This window comes from Cherax quadricarinatus, chromosome 19, assembly GCF_038502225.1.
Source record: "Cherax quadricarinatus isolate ZL_2023a chromosome 19, ASM3850222v1, whole genome shotgun sequence".
Classification (NCBI taxonomy): domain Eukaryota; kingdom Metazoa; phylum Arthropoda; class Malacostraca; order Decapoda; family Parastacidae; genus Cherax; species Cherax quadricarinatus.
This window is the reverse complement of record NC_091310.1, coordinates 41,044,506-41,069,244: the sequence shown is the minus strand read 5'-3', so window position 1 is coordinate 41,069,244 and position 24,739 is coordinate 41,044,506. Positions and strand designations below refer to the sequence as shown.

General features: G+C 39.4%; 1 protein-coding gene across 1 annotated transcript in view; it reads left to right on the top strand.

The window, feature by feature from the left end:
- The window catches only part of LOC128688336 (Z band alternatively spliced PDZ-motif protein 52), a gene marked incomplete at its 5' end in the record, with an annotated part of 158,150 nt that extends 133,701 nt beyond the window's left edge, over window positions 1-24,449 (top strand). The window contains 2 exon segments of the mRNA XM_070086722.1: window positions 11,346-11,461; window positions 22,815-24,449. Coding sequence (XP_069942823.1) covers window positions 11,346-11,461; window positions 22,815-22,901 — 203 coding nt within the window.
- Window positions 24,450-24,739: the final 290 nt, after the last annotated feature.

The window sequence follows — 24,739 nt, the reverse complement described above, 5'->3', positions numbered from 1 at the left end:
GACACGCTGCAGTTTAAGTAAGTTTGTTTTTGCTGCAAGAGAAAGGGCTAGAGGAGAGTAAGTTATCAGAGGACGAATTAGGGATTTGTAGAGGTGTAGTTTGGTGCGTTGAGAGGCATGTTTCAGCTTGTAGAGGCCCGCAAGGGCCTTACTAGCTATTGCATGCCTTGAGTGAATGTGTCCGTGTAAACAAAGAAGGTAGTCAAGATTAACGCCAAGGACAGTGACAGATTGTGTGATGGGGATGTAAGTGCGGGTGTCAGCTGTTCTGAGCTCGACAGGTAATGGAGGATCACGTTTCCTGTAGTTAAAATACGTAATGCTGGATTTAGCTGCATTGGTTTTGATCCTCCATTTTTGTTCCCAGATGGCTATCCTGTTGACCTCATTTTGTGTTTTGTGTGTGAGTGTATCTATATTGGCATGAGTGATAAGTTGTGTAATGTCGTCTGCATAGGCTAGTGTGATGGAGTTGTGGTATACAGGTGTTGGAATGTCGTTAGTGTATAAAATGTAGAGGGTAGGGGAGAGGACAGATCCCTGGGGTACTCCGGCTTTTAGTGTGAAGTAGTCAGAGTAACAGTTTTGGAATTTGATTCTCATGGTATGGCCATCTAGGAAGTTGCAGAGGAGTTTACGAGTAGTGAGAGGCAGGTTGAAGTTAGTGCAGAGTTTGTACTTGAGCCCTTCGTGCCAGACAGTGTCAAAGGCTTTTTCAACATCTTTTGCAACCAGGGCTGTCCTGTTTCTTTGTTTTGTGTTTATGTGGATGTAGTTGAGAATGATGTTAATGGCATCCTGTGTGGATCTGTGTTCTGAAGCCAAACTGGCCATCAGAAAGTAGAGAATTGTGTTCCAGGTATCTGCGAAGGCGATGATTGATGAGTTTTTCAAAGGATAATATGGTTTAGGCCAGAAGCACCAGGAGCCTTGGGAGGAAGGTGTCTGAGGAGTTTTAATGTCTGTGTTGGTGAAGGGAGTGTCGAGTTCTTGGGAGGAGGTAAGAGAGTCTAGATGTATGTGGCTGTCTGTCCACCCTCACCCACCTCACCCTAACGTTATTCAACACATTCAGAACATAGAACACTGGAACACTGCACACACATGGACGGCTTACACTCAATGGCCCTTATATACCCAACAACAACACAACACAACACCTCTCGTGACATACGTAATGACTTATTTTATTCATTCTGGAGTATATTCCATGTTTCTATGTTATTAATATTGTTTATTATGTCATATTAGTTGAATTGTGATTGATAAATAAGCCATAGAGTTGATATTAGTGTCATATTCTCCAACAATAAACTTGCCATCCCTCCTTCACACAAATAGCCAATAAGAACATAACAATGGAAGAACACTGCAGGTCTACTGGCCCATACAAGGCAGGTCCTGATCAAAATGACCTCCACCCAAAGCTACCCAAGAATTTACTCCCGTACCCAATGACACAAATCAAACTCGGCTCCTCCAACTCGTATATTTGTCCAATCTCTTCTTAAAGCTACCCAAGGTCCTAGCCTCGATCACCCTCTGGTAAGTGTGATGTTAAATAAGAACTTAAGAAAGTAGGAACACCTGAACAGGCCTGCTGGCCCATACTAGGCCAGTCCTTCACAAATCCAACCCACTAACAGAACAAATGCTACCCAAGCAATAAACTCAGGTGCAAGTCCGACTCAAATCCAACCCCTCTCACTCGTGTATTTATCCAACCTAAATTTGAAACTACCCAATGTTTTAGCTTCGATCACCCTACTAGGCAGACCGTTCCACTCAACTACCCCTATTACCAATGTTCATTTATACATTTTATTAGTGCCCTAGAGTCCTTATGGAGGGGGATTCCCCTTCCAAACAACCTCTCTTCCCTCTCTCCTCCTCCCTGTCTTCCATTCATCAACAACAGCCTTCAATAAAGGTAACTGTCATGTTGAATGTTCATTCTTTTGTGCATGTGTCTATCTTTTAGGTAAAAAAAAAAAAATTGTTGTTGATACTTCTGGGTGTCTGGAACGAATTAATTGGATTTGCATTATTTCTTATGGGGAAAATTGATTCGAAAATCGTCTATTTCGATAATAGTCCCACTTCCAGGAACGGATTATGGACGATTATTGAGGGACCACTGTATCTGAAAACATTCACTTCTTCCAAACTACTCCTCTCCAATGTGATATCCAATTTTTCTTTATCTAAATCATTTGATACCCTCATCACCTTACTCTTTTCTATGTTCACTTTCAATTTTCTACCTTTACACACACTCCCAAACTTGTCCACTATCCTTTGCAACTTTTCTTTAGAATCTCCCATAAGCACAGTATCATCAGCAAAAAGTAGCTGTGCCAATTCCCATTTTGTATTTGTTTCCCCATAATTTAATCCCACCCCTCTCCCCAACACCATAGCATTTACTTCTTTTACAACCCCATCTATAAATATGTTAAACAACCCTTGTGACATTACACATCCCTGTCTAAGACCTACATCTACTGGGAAGTAGTCTCCCTCTCTTCTACACACCCTAACCTGAGCCTCACTATCCTCATAAAAACTCTTTACAGCATTTAGTAACTTACTACCTATTCCATATACTTGCAACATCTGCCACATTGCTCCCCTATCCACTCGATCATTTGCCCTTTCTAAATCCATAAATGCAATGAAAACTTCTCTCCCTTTATCTAAATACTGTTCACATATATGCTTCAATGTAAACACTTGATCTACACATCCCCTACCCACTCTAAAACCTCCTTGCTCATCCACAATCCTACATTCTGTCTTGCCTCTAATTCTTTCAATAATAACCCTACCATACACTTCCTGGTATACTCAGTAAACTTATTCCTCTATATTTTTTACAATCTCTCTTGTCTATTGTATAAAAACATAATAGAGAATGTACAGAAATAGTGGTTATTGTGGAAAATGTAAAGAAATAGTGGTTATTGAGATTCTGGCAGAGGTTTAGGGTGGTGGAAGATACGCAGGGCAGTATATGTTGTCAGTGGCCCTATATACCTCCAACAACATTGGTGGAGTTAGTTTCGTGTCCTTTTTCTATCGCTTAATCACTTGCTTGCTACACTGTTAATGCTACATTTTATCGCTGGCTGGCACTATAGCCTTTATCGACTCCTGCTGCTTTAGTATCATACATATCGTAGAAGCACTGAATCAGTGAAGAAGGCACATTCTCCCCTCTCTCAGCCCTTTACCAAAGGGCTGGCACTAGGAACTTTCTTTGGGCTAATGGCAGCTTATTTTGCAGTCACAATCAATAAACAAGCACAGAAATTGCAGGAATGTTTTGGATGAATGCTCACTCAACCATTGACAGAGCCAAACTGAAGTGGCATCTCGGCGGGTGGACATGTCTGATATGTGTGATTCCCGGGACAAGGTCCGAAATTTGAAGCAAAAATTTGCACAAAAAAGTGTCTGAAATCCAAAAAGTCTGATATCTGGTGCGTGCAAAATCCAAGGTTCCACTGTACATTAATTTAATTTGCATACTGGGTGGAGAGCTGGTCATAAGTCCAAGTGGTCGGTAAACAAGTAAGTCACTAAGTGAGGAGAGGCTGTATTATGATACTATTTGAGATTACTACATAGTTACAATACAGTAGCCCTCTTGTATTTGTGGGGAATATGTTCCAAGACCTACTGTGGATACCCGAAACCGTGGATAGTAACGAACCCCTATGTCTTTTTTCATTTACGTACATACCTATGATAGTTTAATTGATAAATTATGCATAGTAAGTGGAGAATTGTCACTTTTTCACTGATGGGAAGCACTTCATAGCTTCTCTTAGGATTTGAAGAACTGCCATTATCACTACTTTTGTGCTTTGTGGTCATTATTAAGCAAAATGAAGGCTTATTTTTGGGCGAGGGTTAAACCATGGATAACTAAAACTGGAAACTGAATCCGTGGATATGGGGGTTCTTCTGTATTTAAGATTGCTGTAAACGGTGCATATCACAAGTTATATATAAAAGTTTTTCTGTTCTGTACTATTATGAAATCACGAGTGAGAAAAATTGGGAGAAAGAAATTTCATAAAACAGTGGAAGGTATGCAGACAGCCAAGGTCAGAAATATATTTTTTTTTTTTTTCAAGATTAGTGGATTTAGAGAGGTTTCATGCTAGGAATATTGTGTACAAGGGCCAGTTCCAATAATTATTATTAAATCTGTTAGTTTAAAGAGAGAGAGAGGGGGAGTGGGGGGGGGGGGGAATGTGTGTTTGATGGTTATGGCTCCTAACATGACAGTAAAAGATAATTCTTTTAAATCTGTCAGTTTCACCAACATACTGGAGAGGGCATGAGAAGAAGGCATCAGCCTATCCTAATACTTTTTCTACTATAATTTTACACAATGGGGAAAAACATGCTCATGCATTGAAGAGAACATTGTTTCTGTGATGTATCTGTTTTCTTTATGGGTTAGATTTTTCTGTTCACTCATCATACGTCTCTCCATTATGTATTTATAATTGGTTTAAATTAGTTAATGTAACTTACCTTCAAATAGCATACTACAGTGGACCCCCGACCAACGAAGGCATCATCTAACAATAAATTTGACTAACGAAGCGTTTGAGCGTAAAAATTTTGGCCCGACCAGCGATGAAAAACTCGACCAACACGATTCGTCCCAAACCTGTCCGTCCAGCCTGAGTGCCAGGGCGGACGGTTCCACGCATACATTTGATACATTTTGTATTGTTCCATTGTTTTTAGTGCTTGTAACTGCCAAGTAAGCCACCATGGGCCCAAAGAAAGCTTCTAGGGCCAACCCTGTGGTAAAAAGGGAGGGAACTACTATCAAAATTCTGTTGTACCACGGTCAGCTGCTGCTGCTGTATCACGGTCAGCTGCTGTTGCTGCTGCTGTACCACGCTCAGCTGCTGCTGCTGCTGTACCACGCTCAGCTGCTGCTGCTGCTGTACCACGCTCAGCTGCTGCTGCTGCTGTACCACGCTCAGCTGCTGCTGCTGCTGTACCACGCTCAGCTGCTGCTGCTGCTGTACCACGCTCAGCTGCTGCTGCTGCACCACCATCAACTGTACTACTCGAAGATGTGGAGTGTGTGTTGTTGGTGTGGCTTAATGAGAAACAATTAACCCCAGAGGGTTAGTCACCCAGGATAACCCAAGAAAGTCGGTGCATCATCGAGGACTGTAACTTATTTCCATTGGGGTCCTTAATCTTGTCCCCCAGGATGCGACCCACACCAGTCGACTAACACCCAGGTGAACATGAAAAAATGCCTGGAACTAGTGCTCATATTGGTGAATTTAAAGCCAGCAAAGGTTGGTTTGAGAGATTTAAGAATCATAGTGGGAATTCCAACCCCAACAAGTGTTCAATTGTGACGAAACAGGCCTGTTCTGGAAGAGCTCAATGGTGTGACAGCGGTCCAGTGACTCAAGTTATTCCCAGATTAATGCACCTCCATCTCCCCTCCTCCCATTTCATCATTCATCACTACATCTTCCATAAATTGAGTAAACTGAGACACTTTGTGTAGAAACTATAGATGACTACATTTTGCTTATGAATGATTTTTAAAACTTAAAAAAGCTCCTGTGTGAGAGAAATGTAGTCACCTGTAAATTTTCTATACCTCCTTAAACTATTATTCAGAGGGTGAAGGTAATTAACCCTTTCAGTGTCACGGCCCTTAATCCTTAACTCACTCTGTCGAAAAATATATTTTCTTGCCCAGATCTTAAGAATAAGTTTTTGAGTGTTATAAGACAAAAAAGAAAATTTTTGCCATAAATACTTACTGAGATATAGGCTTGAAGAGGATGGAAAGTGAACCTCATACAGCAACATCTGTGACTGCTGCTCACTCGGTAATATCATATTTACTTTTATTCTACTTTTTTCTTTTAGTTTTGAATATTTTATTTTTTCAAGTAACTTTTGTGGCCTGTGAGAGCAATATAATGCTTAATGTATATATAGCCACTCGTTGTATGCAACACAATAACCGCACAAACGTTGTTATCGTTATATTGTTTACAAACCATGTTTATACACACCAACAATAAAAAGTCGTTTATTACTACAGTGGAACCTCAAATTTCGAACGTATCGCTTATCGAACTCTTCGCATTTTGACCGCTTTTTTCGAACCAACTTTGTCCCTATTATCGAACTTGCCCCTTCTCTCGAACCACCGGGTACCAGACCTGTCCGCCAGCCCACTCTGTCCGCATCCCCGCGCAGGCGCCGTGAGCCAGTCTGGCTTTGTTGATGCTTGAGTGAACACTAACCTGCGGTCTCATTCAAACATTTTACGATTAATTCATTGTGTTTAGTGCTTGTGGGACTGTGAAATAAGCTACCATGGGCCCAAAGAAACTTGCTAGTGGTACCCCTGTGGTAAAGAAAGTGAGAAACACCATAGATGTGAAGAAGGAAATAATACAGAAGTATGAGAGAGAGAGAAGGAAAGCAACCCCAGAGAGGGCTTTGATACCTAAAATCCTTATGGAGGGGGATTCCCCTTCCAAACACTAACCCCAACTCCCTATCTTCCAGATGCCATAACCAATCTCCAATAAAGATAAGTAAAAATTTTATTTTATATGTTTTTTTAAATTTATTAATGTACACTATATCAGTTGTGTGTACGTAAAACTATAATGTAATACTATCTATAAAATGTATTTGTTTTTTTTTTTTTTTGTGAATATTTTTGGGTTTCTGGAACGGATTAATTGTACAGTGGACCCCCCGACTTACGATATTAATTCGTTCCTGAGAGCACATCGTAAGACGAAATTATCCTAAGTCGAATTAATTTTCCCCATAAGAAATAATGGAAATCAAATTAATCCGTTCAAGACAACCAAAAGTACGAAAAAAAATTTTTACCACATGAAATATACATTTTCCTACACACAAAAAGAAGGATACAAACACAATATATATTGTGCATGTACTAGTGTACTAAATGAACAATAAATGACACTTACCTTTATTAAGATGTAGTGATGAGGCACTGTGTCCTGGGAGTGCCTTTTCCTCAGTAATGTAGGTCTTGTTTGGCATTTTCTTCCAGAACATGCCTTATCATACTGTGTATGCCACTATGATTCTTAAATCTCTCGAACCAACCTTTGCTGGCCTTAACCCTTTGACTGTCGTGGCCGTATATATACGTTTACGCGGTACCGTGTTTGACGTATATATACTCGTAAATTCTAGCGGCTTCAAATCAGGCAGGAGAAAGCTGGTAGGCCCACATGTGAGAGAATGGGTCTGTGTGGTCAGTGTGCACCATATAAAAAAAATCCTGGAGCACGCAGTGCATAATGAGAAAAAAAAACTCCGACCGTTTTTTTTTTTTTTTAATTAAAATGCCGACTTTGTGGTCTATTTTCGTATAGTATTTGTGGTTGTATTCTCGTTTTCTTGGTCTCATTTGATAGAATGTAAACTATATTATAGAAATAGAAGTGATTTTGATTAATTTTACTTTAAAAAGAACCTGGAAATGGAGCACAAAATAGGGGAAGTTTGATTTTTGCCGATGTTCAAAAGTAAACAAATGTCATTGTCCAATAAATGTCCAAATAGCCATTATAATATGCAGTCATGAATGGGTTGATGTAATTTTTACAATTATTACAGTATTGCAGTAGTCTGCATAACAGTAAATCTTCTATTTTTTGTTTGAATAAAATTTCAAAATAAAAAGCAGAGGGGCCTGGAGACATGACTGATGAACAAAGAAAATGTTATTTTAGAGCCAGGAATATCTGCATTGTTCATTCTGGTCCTTATTTTGAAATTGTCATATTTTTTAATTATCGTGAAATTAGCCAAATTGCAAATTTCTGACCATGTTATTGGGTAGTTGAAATCGGTAAATGGGCAGTTTCTTGTACTCAATCGATGGAAAAAATGGAGTTCTGAAGAAATAGCTATGAGTTTGGTTGACTGGAATAATGGAATTAGCCGAAAATAGGGCTCAAAGTGGGCGAAATCGCCAATTTGTAAGTATTGCCGAGGTCGCTAACTTCGCGAGAGTGTAATTCCGTCAGTTTTCCATGAAATTTCGTTTTTTTGGTGTCTTTACAATCGGGAAAAGATTCTCCATCATTTCATAAGAATTTTTTTTTTTTTTTTTTTTTTTGCGACACCAGGAGACACCTCAGGATTGGTGGTTGCGACAGTCAAAGGGTTAAATTCACCAATATGAGCACTAGTTCCAGGCATTTTTTTTTCCTGTTCACCTGGGTGTTAGTAGACTGGTGTGGGTCACATCCTGGGGGACAAGATTAAGGACCCCAATGGAAATAAGTTAGTCCTTGATGACGCACTGACTTTCTTGGGTTATCCTGGGTGGCTAACCCTATGGGGTTAATTTTCTCGGTATTCTCAAGAAGCCACACCAATAAGTCTCTTAACATCTTCGAGTAGTGCAGCAGCAGCTAACGGTGCTACTGCAGCAGCAGCTGATGGTGCTACAGCAGCAGCAGCAACTGACCATGGTGCAGCAGCAGCTGACCGTGGTGCAGCAGCAGCTGACCGTGGTACGATAGTATTTTGATAGCATCTCTCACCCTTTTAACCACAGGGTTAGCACTAGAAGCTTTCTTTGGGCCCATGGTGGCAAATTTAGCAGTTACAAGCACAAAAAACTTGGAATAATACAAACTTTATTGAATGCATGCCTGCAACCGTGTCCGCCCCGGCTTGTAAACAATGTCACACTAGCTCAGCTGAGGCGCTCAGGCCAGACAGACATGTGGACGCATACAGGACGAAAGATCTAAGTCGAGTATTTCAACGTGTGTCGGGGTCAAATTTTTACACTGACAAGCATCGTAAGTCGGTTTTAACGTAGGTTGAAGACATCGTAAGTTGGGGGGTCCACTGTACTATTTCCATTATTTCTTATGGGAAATATTACTTCACCTTTCAAACTTTTCGACTTTAGAACTAGCTCCTGGAACGGATTAAGTTCGAAATTTGAGGTTCCACTGTATTGTTTTATTATATATATACGTATACACATAGTCACTGGACACGTTCCTAGAAGTGCTGCAGATTGTGAAACTCTTCAAAGCATAGTGTTATACACAGTGCTGTTTTACACTCCCCACAGAAAAAATGAGTGTCTGCATTTTTGTTGGTTGTGGTTGTGCAGGTGGTTGTGGTTGTGCAGGTTGTGGCTGTGTAGGTTGTTGTGGTGTGTGGGTGGTTGAAGCTGGCCTTTCTTGTGGATGTGCTGAGTCAGCGGCATGGCTGCCTGCCTGGGTACATGACGCGTTACAGTACCACAACTACCACCTACTACCACATGTATATATCATCCCAACTGTAACATTACCCATACCGTCTTCTTCACCAACCCACATGGAAATAAGTCACTTTGACTTTTTGGGGTTATCCTAGGTTGATGGTCATCTGGGTCATCCTTCCTTCCTCTCATCTCTCCCTTCCTTTCTCTTTCTTTTTCTCTCTCTCTTTCTTTCTTCTGGTTTCCTGGGCATTGCTTTCGATCACAAACTCCTCAAAACTATGAAATTCATCTTCACTGACACTTGCATCTGTGTTAGAACTGTCACTTGGGAAAAGAAGAGTCCCAATTTGCCAGGAAGTAAGGTATTTCTTACAGTGAGGCATGGGAAACGAGGCATACTGAAATGGCATTCCCACAATGAACCACTGGCTCCATGATTTTTTTTATACTGCACACACTGACCCTGCAGACCCATTCTCACATGTAGGCCTACCAGCTTTCTGCCGCTAGATTTGAAGGCGCTAGAATTTTGGCGTAGTATTACGGGACTGACACTGGCTCTTGAGCCGTAATACTATGGGACTGACACTGAAAGGGTTAAGATTATATAAATTAGGATTATTATTATAATCAAAAAGAAGCGCTAAGCCACAAGGGCTATACAGCGCAGGAACAGAGGGAAAGAATACAAGTTTCATCAACTGAAAAGTGGGTTTAGGGAAAGAGGAGTCTTTGCAGCAGGGAAGAATATAGGGTGGAATATAGATAACACAGTTCAGAAAATTTAAGTCAGTGCTGCAGAGGATACAGGAATAAATAATTTATTTTCTTGACATAGTAGGAAAAGTTACAAATGCTAATGCCATTGAGCATAAACTTGCAGTGAACAGAAAAAGAAAACCCAGATAAAGGCAGACATCTCATTATCTTTCCTTGATCATTTATGCTGCTGTCTTTAATTTTTCAGTTTTAACACAAGCAGATCGAATCATATACTATAGAGCAGTTACTTTTCCTGTGTCCAGTATGCTAATAGAAATGTTCTGGTTTCTCTCTTCCTCTTAGCCTTCTGCATGTGATTCTATTTCTTAACTTTGAATTTTCATTCCATAATTCATTCTCTAGATTTGGCAAATATGCCAGTTTTGTGGACATTACTTTCATACTAAAAGGACTTTCTTATTGAATTTGTACTGATAACACCACTAGATGGTTAAATGTCTACAAATAAAGATACCCAGATGTTGTGCATGTCTAATTCTTTATCATGTCAGTACTATATACCAGTCATGTAAAATAAGATGAACACTTTGCATGAGCGTAAACAAAACCCAGAGGACTAGGATTACCTTCTGTTCTTAGCCATCATGAGAGTGTAATGCCCATAGCCCAGCCAAGCAAGTTTCTATGGAAAGAAGCAAAAGCTTCCACTTCCAGTATAATAATAATTCGGATAAATAACTACTGGCAATGTTTGGGAGTTCCTTGGGTCAGATAGTATGTATTGCTCAGTTATTTCCCTTGGTCGTATCAATTCCTTGTGTAAAGTATATTCCCAGCAATATTCAGTAGTGTTACTGGAGGAAAGGCACTTAGTTGCTGCAGGCTACTTAGCTAGCCACAGTCTCCAAAATTATAGTTTTTAACATAGCTAGCAAGGACACTCCTTTTTATATTCACAACTAGATTGATTCTTAGTCTTATAACTTGCTATTGTGTGCTTAAAGAAATGAATACTGTACATACTCCAGAATGACAGTGTCTTTAAGAGGGGGGAGGTAAAAGACGAAGTCTTACCTGATGTGTGAATAATATTAATTGCCAGAGCATGTGGTCTTGGCAGTCTTTTACCTCTCACTGCCTTGATTTTGTTTCATTTTTCTCTTACCCTCTCCCCCACTCAGTAATAATCCAGTATGGATTGAAGTACCAACAATTCCAGTTTCATTTTGAATTTTTTTTTAGTTTGTGGAAATATATACCTGACAGTTTACTCAGAAAATGTAAATATAGCTTTTATTTAGCTAAGTTTAATCACATCAACCTTCCACAGACTGGAATGACCTATTTACGACCAAGTGTGTGGGTTGTGGTTTCCCTATCGAGGCTGGTGACCGCTGGGTAGAAGCCCTCAATAACAACTATCACAGCCAGTGCTTCAAGTGCTCTGTAAGTTTCTAAGTTTTATAATTAGCCTGCCATTGTGAGTGTAACTTTGTGTAATAGCTACTCATTAAGCAATTTGAATTATTGATTATTCCTTCAATACAGTGTTCCCTACAAATTCATTGTTGTACTCTTATTTTTTCAAATTTGATATGGCATGTGGAAAAATTTGCATAGAAGGAAAATGTGAAGGGAACTCATGGAGTGCTAAATCCAAAGGAGTCATGCAGCATTTGAAAGGATGGGAGGCATTTAGGTTTTTATCTAAGGAAAGGGAAGGATCAAGAGAACCTCACTGTCATCAAAGATCCTTCCTTGAAGGGTGAACTAGTGTACAAATATTTTACAGGTTCTTTGAAATTCGTTTTTAAAGAAAGTAATCTAAAAATGAGCCTATGTAGTAGGTTGGTAGACAGTAACCACCCAGGGAGGTACTACTGTCCTGCCAAGTAAGTGTAATATGGAAACCTGTCAGTTTTACATGATGGTAGGACTGGCGGTGTCTTTTTTTCTGTCTCATAAATATGCAAGATTTCAGGTAGGTTTTGCTACTCCTCACACTGAGATCACACTACCCATGCATGTACAAGCATATGTATACACACCCCTCTGGGTTTCTTCTATTTTCTTACTAGTTCTTGTTTATTTCCTCTTATCTCCATGGGAAAGTAGAACAGAATTCTTTGTAAGCCATGCATGTCATAAGAGGCGGCTAAAAAGCCGGGAGTGAGGGGCTAATAATTCCTTCTGTATACATTATTAAATTTAAAGAGAAACTTGTTTTTCTTTTTAGGTCACCCTGCCTTGGTGGGATGTGGCCAGTTTGATAGATAAAATATAAAATGGGGGACATTTAGGGTTACTGTTTATTCTGCTACCATGTCTCAGCATTGCTTCCCTTTTCTTTCAATGCATACGTTGTTTTGCCAAGTGCACTCTTTTGGTTTTCCCTAATCATGAGCACAATTCTCCTCATGCCCATAAGTTGTATTATTTCTTTAGTCATACATTTTTGGATTATGGTAGTGTTCTAGCTTTATCTTTGTTTTTATGTATAGTAAAGGGGTAATAAGTCTGCTTTTAAGAGATTAATCGTGATGAAATTAAGGGTCTACCTGAAGTTGACTTCGAAGGTTGCCACCCAGTCCCGGACCAAGCCTCCTGCTTGCTGGCCTGATCAGTTAGGCTCTTGGTTCCAGCTACATATAGTTAAATGAATGTTCTGCATCCTAAATGATCAGAAGCTGACTTGAGGAAGTTATCAAGTGCCCTTTTGAAGACAGGCAGGGGTTATGGTCGTATATGGCCAGTTTGTTAAAAAAAAAAAATTGTGTAGGGAAGGAATGGTCTAATGTATATAATATTGACCAGAGGGCACCTGCACATACCAATAATTATATGAAAACTTTCCTAGTTATAGTACACCAGCATTGAAAATTTTAAGCTGATTGGATGATGATAGTTACAAATGAAAATCGTTTTTTCCCATTCCTCGAAGATTTTTAGTTATAACTCGAATGTCTTATCCAATTGGCTTCAAATTAGTGAAAGGTTCATGCAACTGTTGGCATGTACAGGTATGCTCTGGTCAGTTTTATATACTGATCATTCTTAGATTTGGTTTCCATGTGATGACTTGATTAGGCTTTGTCTGATCAGCTTCCAATTTTCATAACTGGCATATCGTTTTTAGAAGGTTGGGATTGTCATCCCATTCACTGTCCAGACCTCAAAAATTAATATTGCTCTTAGTGTCCATTTTTTTTTTCTGAAATGGCAGAAAATCTTGTTCTGCAAGTAATGACACCAATTGTATGAAATTTAACCCTTTCACTGTCGAGACCCCTGCTTACAAACTTGCTCTCAGTATTACCTGGAGTTTACCTGGAGAGGGTTCTGGGGGTCAACGCCCCCACGGCCCAGTCTGTGACCAGGCCTCATGGTGGATCAGGGCCTGATCAACCAGGCTGTTACTGCTGGCTGCACTCAATCCAATATACGAACCACAGTCCGGCTGGTCAGGTACTGACTTTAGGCGCTTGTCCAGTGCCTGCTTGAAGACAGCCAGGGGTCTATTGGTAATCCCCCTTATGTATGCTAGGAGGCAGTTGAACAGTCTTAGACCCCTGACACTTATTGTGTTGTCTCTTAACGTGCTAGTGGCACACCTGCATTTCATTGGGGGGATGTTGCATCATCTGCTGAGTCTTTCGCTTTCATTGTGAGTGATTTTCGTGTGCAAGTTTGGTACTAGTCCCTCTAGGATTTTCCAGGTGTATATAGTTGTGTATCTCTCCTGCCTGTGTTCCAGGGAGTACAGGTTCAGGAACTTAAAGCCCTCCCAGTAACTGAGGTGTTTTATCTCCGTTATGCACGCCGTGAAGGTTTTCTGTACATTTTCTAGGTCAGCAATTTTGCCTGCCTTGAAAGGTGCTGTTAGTGTGCAGCAATATTCCAGCCTAGATAGAACAAGCGACCTGAAGAGTGTCATCATGGGCTTGGCATCCCTAGTTTTGAAGGTTTTCATTATCCATCCTGTCATTTTTCTAGCAAAGGAAGACACAGCTCTGTGGCTTATATCCCTGTCTGTCTGATATGAGGATAAAGAACAAGATGGGAGCAGGTACTGTGCCTTGCGGAACAGAGCTTTTCACTGTAGCCGCCTCAGACTTTACTCTGTTTACTACTACTCTGTGTTCTATTTTTTTTTTTTTTTATCACACTGGCCGATTCCCACCAAGGCAGGGTGACCCGAAAAAGAAAAACTTTCACCATCATTCACTCCATCACTGTCTTGCCAGAAGGGTGCTTTACACTACAGTTTTTAAACTGCAACATTAACACCCCTCCTTCTATTTATCAGGAAATTATAGATCCATCTACCAACTTTTCCTCTTATTCGTTTAGCATGCATTTTGTGCGCTATTACGCCATGGTCACACTTGTCGAAGGCTTTTGCAAAGTCTGCGTATATTACATCTGCATTCTTTTTGTCTTCTAGTGCATCCAGGACCTTGTTGTAGTGATCCAGTAGTTGGGACAGACAGGAGCGACCTACTCTAAACCCATGCTGCTCTGGATTGTATAATTGATGGGTATCTAGATGGGTGGCAATCTTGCTTCTTAGGACCCTTTCAAAGATTTTTATGATATGGGATGTTAGTGCTATTGGTCTGTAGTTCTTTGCTATTGCTTTACTGCCCCCTTTGTGGAGTGGGACTATGTCTGTTGTTTTTAGTAACTGTGGGACGACCCCAGTGTCGAAGAAGTTAAAAAAAAAGTTTCTTATGAAATGATAGAGAATATTTTCCCACTGTTAAATGACACCAAAAGTACAAAATTTGATAGAAAACTTACGGAATTACGCTCTGACAAAGCAGTCTCGGCGATATTTGTACATCGGCGATTTTTGCCCACTTTGGGCCCTATTTTCGGCCAATTCCATTGTTCCAGTTGACCAAACTCATAGCTATTTTGCTAGAACTCCTTTTTCTTCTATCAACTGAGTACAAGAAACTGCCCATTTACCGATTTCAACTACCCAATAAAGTGATCAGAAATTGGTAATTTGTCTAATTTCAGACACAAATCAAGGAAGGCCAGTTTCAAAATAGGGTCCAGAATTAACAGTGTAAACATTCCTGGCACTAAAATAACATTTTCTCTCTTCATTAGTCATGTCTCCAGGCCTCTTATATTATGCTTGCTTTCCATTTTATATTTTTAGTCACACAAAACATAGAGGATTTACTGTTATTCAGACTACTGCATTATTGTAAAAATAGTATAAATTATGTCAGCGCCTTTGTGAAAGCATATTGGACCCACCAGTTGACATACGTGTATTGGACGTGTGATGTGATTTGTTTACTCTTGAACATCGCCAAAAATCGAACATTTCTGGTATTTTGAGCTCAATTTCGAGGTACTTTTAGTTCATAAACCATTCAAAATCATCTTTAGTTCTGTAATAAATCTTCCATTCTATCAAATGGGACTGTTACAAAAAATGCGATTTCTAATGAGCATAGAGATCTCCAGTGAATACTAGAAAGGACTGCCCTTCTAGTATCCAGCCTGTTACTGGGTTTTCGTAACAAGTAGTCAGTATCCTGGTCCAATTATCCATTAGAATTCAGTAAGATTCAGTAGTGCTTCAGGATTACAACTGGTAGGCTATTAACTAAAGAAATTAAAATTTAGTAAGTTTATTAATAACATAGTCTAGAGGTATAAGATCAAAGTAAATTAAAGCAATATAAACCAAATAAGAATAATCACTTCTCTTGTGTACAGTAGTATTGTGCTGAAGGCACATATCACATCTTTATGGCTTATAAGTATCGTCTGGTACATTGTTAACATTTAATAACCTAATACATATATATATACAAGTAAGTGTGTGTAAGTGCTCTAAGTAGTTCGCTATGCCTCAAGACTCTACTAGACTTAAACCAGTGACTGACAAAGTCCTCACATCAACTAACTTCTTGACCACCTGGCAATCAGAACAACTTGTTTGAACAATAAAACAACTGCTAAGCCCAATAGCAATATAACAAGCAACTGTGACACAGAATCAGGATCAAGGAGATAATATAACGACACTAAGTAGGGACCATTTGCAGATCCTCCACAAAAGTCACAAAACTCCCATACTACTGAATCTAAGTTCAGTATAAGAAAATCCCCGACTGTGACAGTACACAGATACCAGTACAAGTTAGGTCAGAAGCTACAGCTCAGGACCTGAGATGCTCAGAGTGTCTATGCGACACAACTTCAGTACAACGTCGAAAATCACTAAGTCTAGACAATGTTCTGTGAACAAAGTTCTACAGAACCAACAACAAGAAAGCGACAGAGACGATCCTCCAACAAGGGCCAATAAGGGAGAGTTAGGCACGTCTTGTCAGGAATACTTCCAACCACCAAGAGAGTCTAGCCCAGACAAACTACTTCAGGCGAGGTGTGAACACCCCCCTCGATCACGTGATAGCTCCGTGGACTGTTGCTGGCCAGCAACACCGAGAAGCCGGCAGGGAAACGAGCAATGAGCGATAATTACAGTAGTTAGACAATCAAGACTTGAACTATGAGCACTGAATATATATATAAATGTTACATTCTACATAACAAAAGTAATTAAGTCAAATAATAATATAAAGCAATATATTTACGATTTAGCTATTATCGAAAATATAAGCAATATAAAATTATATGAAAAGGTAATATACATTATATACATTGTGACCCGTTCAGGGGTCGCAACAGGGACCAAAAAAAATGAGAATACAACCTTAAATACCATACGAAAATACACCACAAAGTCGCTGTTTGAACTGAAAAACGAGGTTGGAGTTTTTTCTTGTCCACTGCATGCTGCAGGAATTTTTTTTTTATACTGCACACATTGACCACTCAGACCCATTCTCTTGTATGTAGGCCTACCAGCTCTCTCCTGCAAGATTTGAAGCCACTAGAATTTTGGCATACTATTACAGGACCGACACTAGCTTGCAAGCCGTAATATTATGGGACCAACAGTGAAAGGGTTAATGGAAACTTAGAATTACAAATGTGTAAAGTCAGTGATCTCAGTGCAATTTATGCATCAATGTAATTCTGGTTTTCCACCAAATTTTGTATTCTTGGTGCCATTACCTTCAGAAAAAGATTTCCTACCATTTCAGTTTTTAAGGAATTCTAGTGAAATAGCAGAGTTTGGTCAACTGGAATAATGGAATTGGACGCAAAGTGGGTGAAATCAACAGTGCGTAAATATTGCCTAAACTGCTAACTTTGCAAGTGTGTGATTTCATAAGTTTTTTTTTTTTTCTTAAGAAATTTTGTGCTTGGCTTCGTTACCTTCAGAAAGATTGTCATTTCAATTTATTTTTATGGACCCTGAGAACAATTTCCACATCAGGGGTCTGGATCCGGAAAGGGTTAATCCCTTAACTGTCCAAACGTAGATCTACATTCTAACCACTAGTGCTCCAAACATAGATCTACGTTTTATTTTTCCTGCCTCCAAATTTGGCATGATTGGCCTGAGATGCCTGGTCATCATAGAATGGGTCTTAACACTTGGTGTGCGCAGTATTAAAAAAATCTGGGACCACTTAGTACCTTGTGGGAGCACCAGTTCAATTGAGTGCCAGCTAGAGCAAACAGCATGGCAAACACCTGGGATTCACTGATCTCCTGTAGTATTAACTCTCCCATTTTAAGAGGAAAGTGATGTTGATCCTGAGTTTAATGGCTTTGAGGTGGATGTAGCCACAAGTGTTTGAGGAAATGTCAAAAACCTCGATAAGAACCCATGTGCAACACCCTTACAATTTTGGTACAACTGGTGGTGTTATCCTGCTAGAATGTCTTATAACCTATGCCCTAAGTAAAGAGAAACAATTCTGGAATGTGCAGTACATGTTTGGCAGGCAGGCAGGCTGACTTGGCTGGCTGATTGACTTTGGCTGTCTCTATCTCTGTCTATCTGTATCCATATCTGTCTCTCTGTCTCACAGGTACACATAAATACAATTATACATAATGTAAATTACCTAGGATAACCCAAAAAATCCAGACAGTGCTATACTGTGCTTGTAGATACAATGCATAGTAAGCATGACTGGCAAGTAATACATATTTACACTTGCTCAGGAATCAAACGTGATGACTGCATCGTGTGTAATACCGGGTGGTTCATGAGTGGCTCTCTGAGACAGACAGAGAGGCAAGCAGACAGAAAGATAAGCAGAGACAGAGATAAACAGAGAGATACACACACACATGTTTGTGTAAAGTGAAAACAAATAAAGCCAAGGCAGTGCACACTCATCAAATGTCACCACTGCTGTATTGTCAGCAGTGGAGTGACACTCATCTTACACCATGCTTCAAGGAGTTTCATATATACTCCAGCATGTCTAAAACATTGCTGGGACCTATAAATACTTTGTATATATTTCTAGACAATAGTAGGTGACCAAGGCAAGTGAAAATGTTCACCTGTCAGTGTGTTTATGACTACTATTTCAGTACCTAATGCAGTGGACCCCCGGAAGTATGTTCAGGTGCCAGTACTGACCGAATTTGTTCCCATAAGGAATATTGTGAAGTAGATTAGTCCATTTCAGACCCCCAAACATACACGTACAAATGCACTTACATAATTGGTCGCATTGGGAGGTGATCGTTAAGCGGGGGTCCACTGCATTAGTGTCAGAACAAAGATTAGCTATGAAATCACAAGAACTACTACAAATTGTAATTATCAGAACATAAAAATTATACAGACTAAAAAAAAATTAGAATGAAAGGTATATCGGCAACACTTCTGCAAGGGACAGTGCTTCATGTTGCCATCAGGTGAGCGACAAGCGCCAACCTTGCAGCCTTATATCTCCGTAACTACTGACTCTAAAATTAATTTTTTTACATGTAAAAAAAAGTCCTCATTTTTTTCCCCAAAAATATTCAAAGCACTGGGCGAGAGAACGTAGATCTACGTTTGGACAGTTAAGGAGTTAAATAGAACTTTTTGAACTTTTACATTAGAATTTAATATGAAGGAAGGCGATTAAGATAGAGGGGACTGAGCTTATAGGATGTGGGATTACATTTTACAGATTGTGTAGCAACCTGAAACAGAAATGCTGGCTCTAAATAAATCCATGATGTAAAGCACAAGGAAAAAAGTCTGAAGGTTTGGAGCAAGTATGGTAACCCATACAGCAAGCACCAAGGACTTCTCTTGTATGTAATCCTTACATAGCCACAGCAAGTACTTTAGGCAGTACCAGCTGTATTTCATGTACCCTTACTTGAAGAGGCCAAATTGTAATTTTTTTTTTTAATCACACAGAATTTAATGTAGAATTATTTGCAGAATTTTAATTTGTTAAAACCTCTAGGAATTTTGAGGGAGCACTGTACTTTCATTTAACCTCCTTTAATGACACAAAATCATAATGACACAATTGCAAACCACCTTTAATGCTAGCTTCATTACTTTTATACAGTATATGCAGATCCATCCTTTGGCTTGCATATGCTGTAGAATTGTTGGTATTTGAAAAGTGTAAGCAAGTGGATTGTAAAAATATCTGGGACATAAATGAAATTTCTGCAGATGTCTAACAACTTTTCATAGTAGTTATTATTTTATACCCTGCATCTTGGTTTCCCTAATTTGGCATAATCTTCTATCTCCACTATCTCAGGCCTAGAACATATAATCATACTATATCTAAATTCTTAATAAACTAGTAACTTCTTAGGAGACGGTTGGAGGCAGTGGAGATGTCCTGTCTAAGGGCAATGTGTGGTGTAAATATTACGCAGAAAATTTGGAGTGTGGAAATTAGGAGAAGGTGTGGAGTTAATAAAAGCATTAGTCAGAGGGCAGAAGAGGGGTTGTTGAGGTGGTTTGGTCATTTAGAGAGAATGGATCAAAGTAGAATGACATGGAAAGCATATAAATCTATAGGGGAAGGAAGGAGGGGTAGGGGTCGTCCTCGAAAGGGTTGGAAAGAGGGGGTAAAGGAGGTTTTGTGGGCGAGGGGCTTGGACTTCCAGCAAGCATGCATGAGCGTGTTAGATAGGAGTGAATGGAGACGAATGATACTTGGGACCTGACGATCTGTTGGAGTGTGAGCAGGGTAATATTTAGTGAAGGGATTCAGGGAAACCGGTTATTTTCATATAGTCGGACTTGAGTCCTGGAAATAGGAAGTACAATGCCTGCACTTTAAAGGAGGGGTTTGGGATATTGGCAGTTTGGAGGGATGTGTTGTGTATCTTTATACGTATATGCTTCTAAACTGTTGTATTCTGAGCACCTCTGCAAAAGCAGTGATAATGTGTGTGGTGAAAGTGTTGAATGATGATGAAAGTATTTTCTTTTTGGGGATTTTCTTTCTTTTTTGGGTCACCCTGCCTCGGTGGGAGACGGCCGACTTGTTGAAAAAAAAAAAATTAAGAAGACTGTTTCCAGTTAAAGTATCTTTGCCTTAAATATTAAACTTTAGTCTTACTGTACTGAAAAATTATCTTGATCTTGAACACCCTACTACTATAGTTTTTTTTCTCTAGTCCACACCACATTTGTGAACCTCTTAAGTTAATAGCACATAATTATGAAGTATTTATCAAATACAATGCTCACTTTTGTTTCCTTCATTCTTCTGCATCAGCCTTTTTTTTATACATTGATATTGTATGGTTACTGCAAGCAAGTGGTAATTTTTTTTTTTGCCAATGTTAATGTTCATGGGGGGAGTGAAAACTCGTAGGGAGTAAGTGCCTGGGAAACGGAAGACATTCAGGTTTGATTTAGGAAATTGGAGCATTTGCCAATATTAATCAATTTGTGCCATTTATCAGTTCCAAGTACATTATGATAACTGAATACAATGGACCCTCGACCAGCGATATTAATCCGTTCCTGAGAGCTCATCGTTAGTCGAAATTATCGTTAATCGAGTTAATTTTCCCCATAAGAAATAATGGAAATCAAATTAATCTGTTCCTGACACCCCAAAGTATTGAAAAAAAAAATTTTACCACATGAAATATTAATTTTAATACACACATTGAAGAAGACATGTACAATTACATGACACTTAGCTTTATTGAAGATCTGGTGATGATTTGATAGGATGGGAGGAGGGGAGTGTGTGAATGGTGTTAGTGTTTAGAAGGGGAAACCCTTCCATTAGGACTTGAGGTGTCAACCCATTTTCCGGGGTTACTTCCCTTCTTCTTTTAATGCCACTAGGACCAGCTTGAGAGTCATTGGACCTCTGTTGCACAACATATCTGTCCATAGTTCTGTACCTCCCATTCCTTTACGATGTGTCTAAAATGGGCCACAACATTGTCATTGTAATAGTCACCAACACGGCTTGCAATAGCTGTGTTAGGGTGATTTTCATCCATAGAGGTTTGCAGTTCAACCCACTTTGCATCTTTGAAGTAGGCACAATGGATTCCACAACTGGCATAGGCATTTCAGGGTTAGCCCCAAACCCTTCAAAATCTTTCTTAATTTCCATACTAATTCTCACCCTTTTTATCACAGGGTTGGCACTAGAAGCTTTCTTGGGGCCCATGGTGACTTATTTTGCAGGTGCAATCACTAAAAACGCTGTGATAATATGAAATGTTCCGATTGTATGTTTGGATGTGACCGCGGTGGCTGATTGTAAATGCTGCGCAGGCTACACGTGGACGCGTCTCGAACAGAACGAATTGCGTTGGTTGAGTTTTTTAGCGCTAGTAGAGGCAAAATTTTTGCGTTAAAATGTATCGCTAGTCTCATTTAACGTTATACAATGCCATCGTTGGTCGAGGGTCCACTATACTTAACAAATTTTCTGCATGAACTACCCTCTGCAAGCAGAAATATTGATTGATATACTTAGTGTGCATATGACCCTGCATGAACCATAAATGAACTAATATTCTATTTTCATTTAAACATTTTTGTATGAGAACCTATCTTTGCATCTGAAGAGAAATTAAAACAATCACAGTTTTGTACATAAAGAATGTTTGATCCAATCCTATCCACAGGTTTGCAAATCCAACCTAGAGGGCAAGAGCTTCTATGCCAAGAACGGCCGACCCTTCTGCAAGTCCCATGCTGGCCGCTAAACTCCAGTCTGGCTGAATCTTGCTTGGTGCTTTGATCCGACATTTAACCATACTCCTGAACCACCCTCGATTACCTTTTAACTAGTCCAGTTGTGTGATGTGCCTTGAGTCATCATCCTTGTTTTCTTGTATCTTAATTGATATTTAAATTTGTTACCAAGTATGAGGGGGTAGGGTCTCAAGGAGGGTTTTGGAATATGGAAAATAGAGCTTTTTGAATGTTGAGATTAATTATTTAAAGATTCTTTCTAAATTCAATCCACTGCAACATATTTGATTAATTTCTAATTTATTGATAGTATATATAGTCTTTGTCTCACAAATAGCTAATTAGCTATGCATAGTTTTAATCTTAGAACATACTATGTGAGCAAATTACTCTGCAATCAGTAGTACAAATTGTGCTGCATAAAAACACAAAAAACTAATACTACAGTAGCTGCCAGTGACCTGAGCTTGGGTCTACTTTGAGCAGTAAGATACACCTTCAATCCTCATGTCCTGTCTTTACCTTTGGCCAGATATTGTTGGTGGGCTCGTGTCCACGCTTACCCTTTGCTACAGCACTATTGTCTTTACACTTTGTCTTATTCCACAGGCAATTTAGATGCACAGTATTTGCAGCACACCATTAACCAAGAAATCTTTCACATTAGTGTGCATAATATAGTAGTAACTAGCCTCTAACCTGCAGAAATGCCACAAGAACTTGGAGGGCCAGAGCTTCTTCGCCAAAGGTGGAAAGCCTTTCTGCAAGGCTCATGCCCAACGTGGTTTCTAAGCTGCTTAGAGCAGTCTGCAGGTCCCATCGTGACTTCCTCCTAAGGGTAGGGAGGGGGTTCACCTGCTTCCATTCGCAAGCAACAGAAACTACAATGTCATGGGTTATGCAAGTGCCATCTGTAGAAGCAGTGTCAACAGCAACAGATTTCCACAACTCTTTTACTTATTTACTCCTACTTCGACTGTTGATTAACATAAATCAAGTTCTTTGAAATTGACAAATGTCAAAGCACATCTCTACAAGAATTACCATTTTTCAATGTCTTGATGTACCATACTTGTCATTTAAAATACATATGCCATGCATTATAAAATGAACATTACAGCTTTTGGTTAATGTTGCCTTCTGATGGCAGAGTGAGTTAACCACCTTTCTGTTGCATTTATTTGTCTCAATTCAATATGACAAAATCTATCTGTAAGGTTGGATTTATATATATAATGTGCAGAAATGATCACCAGTGATAGTCAGTGCCTTGATTTTTAAACTATTATTGTAAGTATACATAATCTTTAGTACCTAGATAAAGGTTTGGTAATCCAGAGAAATGCAGACATAATACAGTATACTGTAGTTAAATTAGACACGTGCAACTCTTGGGTATCTTTATTGAGGAAACGTTTCGCCACAGTGGCTTCATCAGCCCATACAAAGGATAAACTTGAAGAACAGGAGGAGAATGAGGTAATCTGTCCCTCAACCTTGAGTCGATGTGGTCAGTCCATCAATCTAAAATAGAATACATATAGATGGACTGACCACATCGACTCAAGGTTGAGGGACTGATTACCTCATTCTCCTCCTGTTCAAGTTTATCCTTTGTATGGACTGATGAAGCCACTGTGTGGCGAAACGTTTCCTCAATAAAGATACCCAAGAGTTGCACATGTCTAATTTAACAACGTGTCGATTCTTTGAACCATTCATCTACAAACAGTATACTGTACATGAAAGGTCTACAAGTATACAATGGTCTAAACTGTATACTGTAGAATGGAAAGGTTTAAACTCATTTGTTTCTTGTACTATTGATTTTGCCATTGCTTTAGGTATTGTCCAGTCCTTGCTGTTCACTGTATAGAGAAATATATAAATTGTGAATAACATGTTACACAAGCTATTATTGTATATATGATTTTCTTAAAATGAAGAATATTTATCTAAAAAAAACATTATACAAAACATCTCAGCAACAAGAATCCAACTCGGTTATGCTTGCTTAGTCTCCTGAATGCCGTGTGTTGTCTGTCCCAGTTTCTGTTGATTGATGTTTACACGCACTGAAAGCAGTCTTCGTGAATTTAAGAGGGAATTCTAAGTTGTATGCTATCTATAGAGCTTGCTTAAGGGCCAATAATTCACACTGCCTATGACCCTGTAGCAAACAACTTGAGGCTTATATATGTAGATTATTTTAAATTTCCGAAGGCTGAATGCAAAAAAAAAAAAAAAAAAATTTAACAACTATTAAAATGTTGTTGCGTGCTTCTTTGTCTTCTGACCCCTCTTTAATAGGGGAATATAAACGAAAATAGACATGTATAACATTGTTTTATTCTCCTATGAACTGCTTGAATAATGTACTGTAGGGCCTCAACTTAAAACATTAATGCACTCCCAAAAATTCCTTGTAAGTAGTGTTTGACATTTGGACCTCTTCAAGGGGGGCTCCTTGGCATGGTGAAGAGGCTCTTGGTCTGAGGAATTAGACCTGTTGGTCTACTTCCTCAGACCGAACCTAATTACCCCCCAATCCCCCGTTCCCTATCCCATCCTCCCCTTTTTCCTTTCCTCCTCCCCACCCCTCCCTTTTGCCCTTCCTTTTTGGCCTTTGG